Source organism: Camarhynchus parvulus, unplaced genomic scaffold (assembly GCF_901933205.1).
Source record: "Camarhynchus parvulus unplaced genomic scaffold, STF_HiC, whole genome shotgun sequence".
NCBI classification, from domain to species: Eukaryota; Metazoa; Chordata; class Aves; order Passeriformes; family Thraupidae; genus Camarhynchus; species Camarhynchus parvulus.
The window spans coordinates 1-8,682 of record NW_022147755.1 but is presented as its reverse complement, the minus strand read 5'-3'; the positions used below and the strand labels follow the sequence as shown (position 1 = coordinate 8,682).

General features: G+C 60.7%; 2 protein-coding genes across 2 annotated transcripts; both read left to right on the top strand.

Annotated features, from left to right (window-relative positions):
* Positions 1–3,255: 3,255 nt before the first annotated feature.
* Positions 3,256–5,468, top strand: TYROBP (TYRO protein tyrosine kinase binding protein). The gene is made up of 4 exons (XM_030969605.1): positions 3,256–3,306; positions 4,282–4,308; positions 4,405–4,521; positions 5,285–5,468. The coding sequence occupies exons 1-4, from the start codon at positions 3,258–3,260 to the stop codon at positions 5,374–5,376; spliced, it is 285 nt and encodes a 94-aa protein (XP_030825465.1). The 5' UTR covers positions 3,256–3,257; the 3' UTR covers positions 5,377–5,468.
* A 101-nt stretch (positions 5,469–5,569) lies between these two features.
* On the top strand, positions 5,570–7,829 carry LOC115915896 (RNA-binding protein 42-like; the record flags this gene model as incomplete). Its single annotated transcript, XM_030969604.1, has 4 exons — positions 5,570–5,756; positions 6,323–6,425; positions 7,057–7,142; positions 7,742–7,829. Coding segments are annotated over exons 1-4 (444 nt in total), but the record flags the coding sequence as incomplete, so codon positions are not given.
* Between the last annotated feature and the right edge of the window lie 853 nt (positions 7,830–8,682).

The window sequence follows — 8,682 nt, the reverse complement described above, 5'->3', positions numbered from 1 at the left end:
TAGGGGTGATCTGGGGGTTTTGGGATGAAATTCCCAATTTTTGGTTTTTGGGGAAATTCCCAAGTGTTGGGGGGCGCTTTGGGGCCAAATTCCCGAGTTTTGGGGTGAAATTCCCGAGTTTTGGGGCCAAATTCCCGAGTTTTGGGGCCAAATTCTCAGTTTTCAGGGAGATCTAGGGGGTTTGGGGCCAAATTCCCAAATTTTGGGGCTGATCTGGGGGTTTTGGGATGAAATTCCCGAATTTTGGGGTGAAATTCCCGAGTTTTGGGGGCAAATTCCCAAATTTAGGGGGTGATCTGGGGGGTTTTGGGATGAAATTCCCGAGTTTTGGGGCGAAATTCCCGAGTTTTGGGGCAAAATTCCCGAGTTTTGGGGCGAAATTCCCAAGTTTTGAGGCGAAATTCCTGCGTTTTGGGGCCAAATTCCCAAATTTTGGGGGTAAATTCCCGAGTTTTGGGGCCAAATTCGCGCGTTTTGGGGCGAAATTCTCAAATTCAGGGAGTGATCTAGGGGGGTTTGGGATGAAATTCCCGAGTTTTGAGGGGAAATTCCCAAATTTAGGGGCTGATCTGGGGGGTTTTGGGATGAAATTCCCGCGTTTTGGGGCAAAATTCCCGAGTTTTGGGGCAAAATTCCGGAGTTTTGGGATGAAATTCCCGAGCTTTGGGGGGAAATTCCCGAGTTTTGAGGGGAAATTCCCAAATTTAGGGGCTGATCTGGGGGGTTTTGGGATGAAATTCCCGAATTTTGGGGTGAAATTCCCGAGTTTTGGGGGGAAATTTCCCAGTTTTGAGGGCAAATTCCCGAGTTTTGGGGGGAAATTCCCGAGTTTTGGGGGGAAATTCCCGAGTTTTGGGCAGAAATTCCCAAATTTTGCGAAGTAATTTCAGGGGTTTGGGGGGAAATCTCAGGATTTTGGGGCAGAGCATCAGAATTTTGAAGTGGAACCCCGGAATTTTGGGATAGAACCCCAAAGTTTTGGGGTGGAACCCCGGGATTTTGAGGTAAAACCTCGGGATTTTGGGGATTTTGGGGATTAATCCCAGGATTTTGGGGATTTGGGGGCAGAACCCCGGGATTTTGGGGTGAAATATCAGGTTTTTGGGGTAAAACCCCGGGATTTTGGGGATTTTGGGGTGGAACCGCGGGATTTTGGGGTAAAACCCCGGGATTTTGGGGATTTTGGTCTAAAACCCCGGGATTTTGGGGATTTTGGGGCAGAACCGCGGGATTTTGGGGCGCAATCCCGTGATTTTGGGGGTTTTGGGGTAAAACCCCGGGATTTTGGGGATTTTGGGGCAGAACCGCGGGATTTTGGGGTAAAACCCCGGGATTTTGGGGCAGAACCGCGGGATTTTGGGGTAAAACCCCGGGATTTGGGGGATTTTGGGGTAAAACCCCGGGATTTGGGGGATTTTGGGGCAGAACCGCGGGATTTTGGGGCAGAACCGCGGGATTTTGGGGCGCAATCCCGTGATTTTGGGGGTTTTGGGGCAGAACCGCGGGTCCCGGCTGCAGCAGCGCCTGCAGGGCCGCTCGCCCTGGGCGCTGCAGGAAGCAGCGGCGGCAGACGGGCAGCAGCGAGCGCGAGCGCAGCAGCGCCGAGGGCGTCGGGCAGCGCGAGCAGCGCGGCCGGGACATGGCCTGGGCAACGGAGAAAAACCAAACTCAGGAACCCCCGAATAAGCAAAGGTCCGGGACCCCAAATCGCCCAGGAACTCAATCCCTGGAAACCCCACCTGGGATGGCAAAATTCACCGGGAAATCCCACCTGGGAACCCCAAATCCACCTGGGATCGCCCTGGGATCGCCCAAAATTCACCCAGGAACTCCCAAATTCACCTGGGAACCCCAAAATCCCACCTGGGATCACCCAAAATTCACTCAGAAAACCCCAAATCCACCTGGAATCGCCCAAAATTCACCCAGCAACTTCCAAATTCACCCGGGAACCCCAAAATCCCACCTGGGATCACCCAAAATTCACCCAGGAAACCCCAAAATCCCACCTGGGAACCCCAAAATTCACCCAGGAAACCCCAAATCCACCTGGGAACCACAAAATTCACTCACAAAACCCCAAAATTCACTCAGGAAACCCCAAAACTCACCCAGGAAACCCCAAATCCACCTGGGAACCCCAAAAATCTCTTCGGGATCCCCCCAAAATCCCAAATGGTCCCTCCCAGACCCCAAACCCCTCAGGAACCCCCAAACCCCCCCGCAAAACCTCAAATGGTCCCTCCCACACCCCAAAATCCCCCCCGAACTCCCCAAATGGTCCCTCCCAGACCACAAAAATCACTCAAAACCCCCAAATCCCCCCAAAAACCCGAAATGGTCCCTCCCAGACCCCCCCCCAAACTCCCCAGGAATCCCCCAAATCCTCCCCCCCCTTCCAAACGCCCAAATGGTCCCTCCCGAACCTCCCAATCGCCCGCCCCCCCCAAGACACGAATGGTCCCTCCCAGACCCCCAAAATCCCCCCCGTAAAATTCCCTAATGGTCCCTCCCATCCCCCCTCAGGCCTCCCGAACCCCTCGGGACCCCCAGAATCCCCTCAGGACCCCCCAAATCCCGCCCAAACCCCCTCAGGACCCCCCAGAGCCCCCCAAATCCCCCCCGGGTCCCCCCAAACCCCCTCAGGACCTCTCAGCCCCCCCCAGGACCCCCCAAATCCCCGGACCCCCCAACTTCCCCGGTACCCGCAGTGGTCGCGCCCGCCTGGGGCCCCCTCAGGCCGCTCCTTTCCCGCCCGGCCTTGCGCGCGCGCAGGCCACGCCCGCCCCGGCGGGACGTGAACCAATCAGCGCCGTCCTTTTCGCGCCTTACTCCCGCCTCGCCGAATCGGACCAATCAGAGCACGACTTCCGGGTTTAGTCACGCTACTGGAGCCAATGAGCGCGCGCGATGGTCTCATGTCGTTCAGCCAATGAGAGCGCGCGGAGGGCGGAGCTTGGGGATTCTTGAGGCTCCGCCCACGCAGCCTTAAAGGGCCCGCGCTCTTTTCAGAGGGGGCGGGGTTTAAAGGCGGGGCGGGGCTTATTAAACATGGAAGTTGCTGGAGAGTGGGCGGGGCTTGTCGGGAATGGGCGTGGCCAACGGAGAGACCCCAAAAAGAGGAAGTTTGGGGGAAAAGTGCCAGGAGTTTTGGGCGGGGTCACAGGGCCGCCCAATCCCGCTCTGAGCTCAGAGAAGGGGGCGTGGCTTGGGTTGCCACACCCGCCCCCGCCCCTTTGCCCTCCCCCACCGCCGCCATGGCCCCCCCCGGGACCCTCGGCCTGGTCCTGCTGCTGCTGCTGCTCGGTGAGGCCCCTCCCCCACCCTTTGGGGACCCCCCCCTTGCCCCTCCCCCAGTCCGGGACCCCCCCCTTGCCCCTCCCCCACCCCGGGACCCCCCCCTTGCCCCTCCCCCAAAAGCAGAAGTGGCCGGGGCCGGGGTGGGGGAGGGGAATGGCGGAGAAATGGGGGGGGGATCCGCCCCTCCCCCACCCTCTGGGGACCCCCCCGAGCCCCTCCCCCAACCCCTGGGCCCCTCCCCCATCCTGAGGGACCCCCTGGGCCCCTCCCCCACTCTTTGGGGGCCCCTCCCCCACTCCTTGGGGACCCCTCCCCCTCCCTTTTTTCCCCCTCCCACACCATTTTGGCCCCTCCCCCACCTTTAGCCCCTCCCCCACCCTTAAGCCCCTCCCCACCCTTTAGCCCCTCCCCCACCCATCTTTGTCCCCCCATTTAGCCCCTCCCATTTTTGCCCCTCCCCCACCTTTTAGCCTCTCTCCACCCACCTTTACCCCTCCCCCTCCCTTTAGCTCCTCCCCCTTCCTTAAGCCCCTCCCCCCTTTAGCCCCTCCTACCCATTTCTGCCCCTCCCCCCACCCTCAAGCCCCTCCCCCACTCAGTTCTGCCTCTTCGTTTATTAAGCCCCTCCCCCACCCATTCTGGCCCCTCCCCCTTCCTTTAGCCCCTCCCATTTTGTCCCTCCCCCTCTTTTAGCCCCTCCCCCTCTAATTTTTCCCCTCCCCCACGTTTAAGCCCCCAACCCTGGCCCCACCCATCCCTAGCCCCTCCCCCACCTTTTAGCCACTCCCCACTTTTAGCCCCTCCCCCACTTAAGCCCCTCCCCCTCATTCCTACCCTGCCCTTTAGCCCCTCCCCCTCCCTTTTTTACCCCTCCTCACCCTTTAGCCCCTCCCCCACCCTTTGGCCCCTCCCCCCCAAATCTGGGGCTGTGGCCAAAGGGGGAGTGGCTCTCCAAGCCCCGCCCCCTTCATTAATTCCCAGCCCCAGGATTGGCCGCGGCGCAGACAGGTGAGGCCCCGCCCCCAGCCCGGGGTCACGGGAGGGGTCAAAGGTCACGGCGGGGTCACCAAGTGTCCCCTGCCCCTCCCCCCCCCGCTTTTCCAGAATGTTCCGGGTGCCTCCCGGGGCCGGGACCAATCACGGCGCTCGTTGTTGCTGATGTCATCCTGACGCTGCTGATCGCGGGCGGAGCCTATTGGCTGGCGGGGCGGGGCCGCAGAGGTGGGCGGGGCCAAGGGGGAGGGGCCAATTGTGGGCGTGGCCATGGGAAAGAGGCAGATTGTGGGCGGGGCCAAGGGAGAGAGGACGTTTGTGGGCGTGGCCAAGTGGGAAGAGACTAATTGTGGGCGTGGCTTAATAGAAAGGGGCTGTTTGTGGGCGTGGCTTAAGAGGGAGGGGCTGCTTATGGGCATGGCTTTACAAGGCAAGTGGGCGTGGCCCAAAAGAAAGGAAATTTTGTGGGCGTGGTCAATAGGAGGATGAATTTATGGGCATGGCCACAGAGTGACTGAATGTGGGCGTGGCCAACAGGGAGAGCCCATTTGTGGGCGTGGCTGAAGATGAAGGGGTTGGTTTGTGGGCGGGGCTAAAATGAGGGGCTGTTTAGGGGCGTGGCTAAAGAGGGAGGAGCTGATTGTGGGCGTGGCTTAACAGAAGGGACCAGTTGTGGGCATGGCCAAAAGGGGGAAGCTTTGTGGGCGTGGTCAACGCGAGGAACCGCTTGTGGGCGTGGCCAAAATGGGAGGGGCTGGGTGTGGGCGTGGTTAGAAGGGGAGGAGCTGTTTCTGGGTGTGGTCAAAGGGGAGGAGCCATTTGTGGGTGACTGGGGTGAACCAGGGCCGTGACCACGCCCATTAATGGGCGGAGCCAAAACGGAAAAGGGGCGTGGCCAGCCAAGAATCTCACCCATCCCAACCACGGGGTGGGCGTGGCTCCGATCAAACGGGGCGTGTCCCCACCCTGACCACGCCCCCTTTCCCCACAGCCCCGCCCAAGCCCCGCCCCCCGGAGCAGGACTCGCACTACCAGGAGCTGCAGGGCGCGCGCGGGGACATCTACAGCGAGCTCAAGCGCTGAGCGCCGCCTGCCCCGCGGCCTGCGCCCTCCGCTGCCGCCATTAAAGCGCTTTCTGCCCTTCCCGCAGCCATTTTCGTCCGTTTTTCGCTGATTTCGCCCCAAATCCGCTTTTCTTTATTAAAAACGGGGAAGTGTTGTCGCGCTGCGTGACGTCACTTCGCCGCGCCGGAAGTGCACCTCAGGCGGGCGGAAGTGGTTGTGGCCGTTCCAGCCATGGCGGCGGCGGCGGCTCCAGGAGCGGCGGGGCCGGGAATGGCGGCGGGAGCCGGGCCCGGTGCCGCGGTGGTGGCGGCGGGGCCCGGAGCGGTGGCGGGAGGCGGCGGGGCCGCGGTGAAGAGCGGCGAGGAGCGGCTGAAGGAGATGGAGGCGGAGATGGCGCTGTGAGGGAAAGGGAGCGGCGGGGCTGTCATGGCGGCCGGGAGGGGGCGGGGCTTGGTGGTTGTTATGGCGACGCAGGCGGGACTTGAGGGGAGTGGTCTGCGTGCTGCCATGGCAACGGGGGCGGGGTTTCAGGGGTGAAGGGCGGGGCCTGCTGTTGCCGTGGTAACGAGGGCGGGGTTTATGGGTGGAGGGGCGTGTTCTGATGTTGCCGTGGCAACGGGGGCGGGGTTTAATGGGTGGAGGGGCGTGGCCCGGGGTTGCGGTGGTAACGGGGGCGGGGTTTGGGGGTAGTGGGGGGGTTCGTACCTGTGTATACCGGTTTGTACTGGTTTGTACCGGTCTGGACCGGTTTGTACTGGTTTGTACTGGTCTGGACCGGTTTGTACTGGTCCTTACTGGTCTGTACTGGTCCGTACTGGTCCATACTGGTCCGTACTGGTCCGTACTGGTCCGTACTGGTCCATACTGGTCCATACTGGTCTGTACTGGTCCGTACTGGTCCGTACTGGTCTGTACTGGTCCATACTGGTCCATACTGGTCCATACTGGTCCATACTGGTTTTAGGTTCGAGCAGGAGGTGCTGGGGGCTCCAGGCCCCGCCCCCGGGGACCCTTTGGCCCCGCCTCCCGTCCTGCGGCCGATCATCGCCACCAACACCTACCAGCAGGTGTGTCCCCGAAATGTCCCCAAAATGTCCCCAAAATGTCCCCAAAGTGTCACCTCAGGATCGCCGAATGTCCCCAATGCCCCCAACACCCCCTGTGTCCCCAATCCCCCAATGTCCCCTCACCGTCCTCTCTGTCCCCAATGTCCCCAATGCCCCCAACGCCCCAATGTCCCCAAATCCCCAATGTCCCCACTGTCCTCTCACTGTCCCCAAAGCCCCCAATGTCCCCCAATGCCCCCCCAGTGTCCCCCCAGTGTCCCCAATGCCCCCAATGTCCCCCAGTGCCCCTCCAGTGTCCCCCCAATGTCCCCAAATGTCCCCAATGCCCCCCCAGTGTCCCCCCAATGTCCCCAAATGTCCCCAATGCCCCCAATGCCCCCCCAGTGTCCCCAATGTCCCCAAAGCCCCCTCAGTGTCTCCAATGCCCCCAATGTCCCCCAGTGTCCCCAATGTCCCCAAAGCCCCCTCAGTGTCTCCAATGCCCCCAATGTCCCCCCAGTGTCCCCCCAGTGTCCCCAAAGCCCCCCAATGTCCCCCCAGTGTCCCCCCCAATGTCCCCAAATGTCCCCAATGTCCCCAATGCCCCCCCAATGTCCCCCCAGTGTCCCCAATGTCCCCGCTGTGTCCCCAGGTCCAGCAGTCTCTGGAGGCTCGCGCCGCCGCCGCCGCCACCGTCCCCCCCTTGGGGACACCCCCGGTGCCCTTCGTGGGGGCCAGGTCAGTGCCACCGGCGTCCCCAATGTCCCCTGGTGTCCCCGGTGTTCCCTGGTGTCCCCTGGCTGTCCCCAGTGTCTCTCAATGTCCCTCAATGTCCCCAGTGTCCCCACTGTCCGCAACCCCATTGTCCCCAGTGTCCCCAGCAGTGTCACTGCTGTCCCCCCGGCTGTCCCCTGGCTGTCCCCAATGTCCCCAACCCGCTGTCCCCAATGTCCCCTGCTGTCCCCAGCGGTGTCACTGCTGTCCCCAGTGTCCCCAGTGTCCCCAATGTTCCCTGGCTGTCCCCAATGTCCCCAACCCACTGTCCCCAATGTACCCAGTGTCCCCAATGACCCCGTTGTCCCTTTTCGTCCCTAGCAGTGTCCCCAATGTCCCCCCAATGTCCCCAGTGTTCCCAATGTCCCCAATGTCCCCCCAATGTCCCCAATGTTCCCAATGTTCCCAATGTTCCCCAATGTCCCCAGTGTTCCCAATGTCCCCCCAATGTCCCCAGTGTCCCCAATGTCCCCGCTGTCCCTTGTTGTCCCCAGTGTTCCCAATGTCCCCAATGTCCCCCCAATGTCCCCAATGTCCCTGCTGTCCCCTGTTGTCCCCAGCAGTGTCACCGCAGCGGCCGCCGATCCTGCGCCCGGCCTTCGTGCCACACGTGCTGCAGAGACCGGGTACGGGGACAGGGACATTGGGGACATTGGGGGGGTTGGGGACATTGGGGACATTGGGGACACTGGGGGGTTTGGGGACATTGGGGACGTTGAGGACATTGGGGACATTTAGGGATTGGGGACGTTGGGGACATTGGGGGGTTTTGGGGACATTGGGGACAGTATGGGGTTGGGAGGACATTGGGGACATTGGGGGGGCCTTGGGGACATTGGGGGGACATTAGGGATGTTGGGGACATTTGGGGGTTGGGGACATTGAGGGAAAATTGGGGGAAGTTGATTGGGGACATTGGACACTGGGGACATTGGGGACATTGGGGACATTTTTGGGGACACTGGGGAGGTTTCTGGGGTGATTCGGGGACATTTTGGGGGACATTTTTGGGGGTTTGGGGACATTTTTGGGGGCGTATTTTTGGGAGGACATTGGGGACATTTTGGGGGTTTGGGGACATTTTTTGAGGGCTTTGGGGACATTTTGGGGACATTTTTGGGGGCTTTGGGGACATTTTTGGGGGTTTGGGGACATTTTGGGGCGTGTTTCTGGGAGGACATTGGGGACGTTTTTGGGGTGATTTGGGGCGTTTTGGGGACATTTTTTGGGGTTTGGGGACATTTTTGGGAGGTTTGGGGACATTTTGGGGACATTTTTTAGGGGGCTTTGGGGACATTTTTGGGGGTTTAGGGACATTTTGGGGGCGTTTCTGGGAGGACATTGGGGACATTTTTTGGGGTGATTTTGGGGACGTTTTGGAGGGACATTTTTGGGGGTTTGGGGACATTTTTGGGAGGTTTGGGGACATTTTGGGGGCACATTGGGCGTCGAGGACATTTGGGGTTGGGGACACATTTTGGGGGTTTGGGGACATTTTGGGGGC

Coding starts and splice junctions, on each gene's coding strand:
- TYROBP (XM_030969605.1), top strand. CDS start 3,258: ATGGCCCCCCCCGGGACCCTCGGCCTGGTCCTGCTGCTGCTGCTGCTC. Junction 3,307..4,281: donor CCTGCTGCTGCTGCTGCTCG/GTGAGGCCCCTC, acceptor ATTAATTCCCAG/CCCCAGGATTGGCCGCGGCG. Junction 4,309..4,404: donor ATTGGCCGCGGCGCAGACAG/GTGAGGCCCCGC, acceptor CCGCTTTTCCAG/AATGTTCCGGGTGCCTCCCG.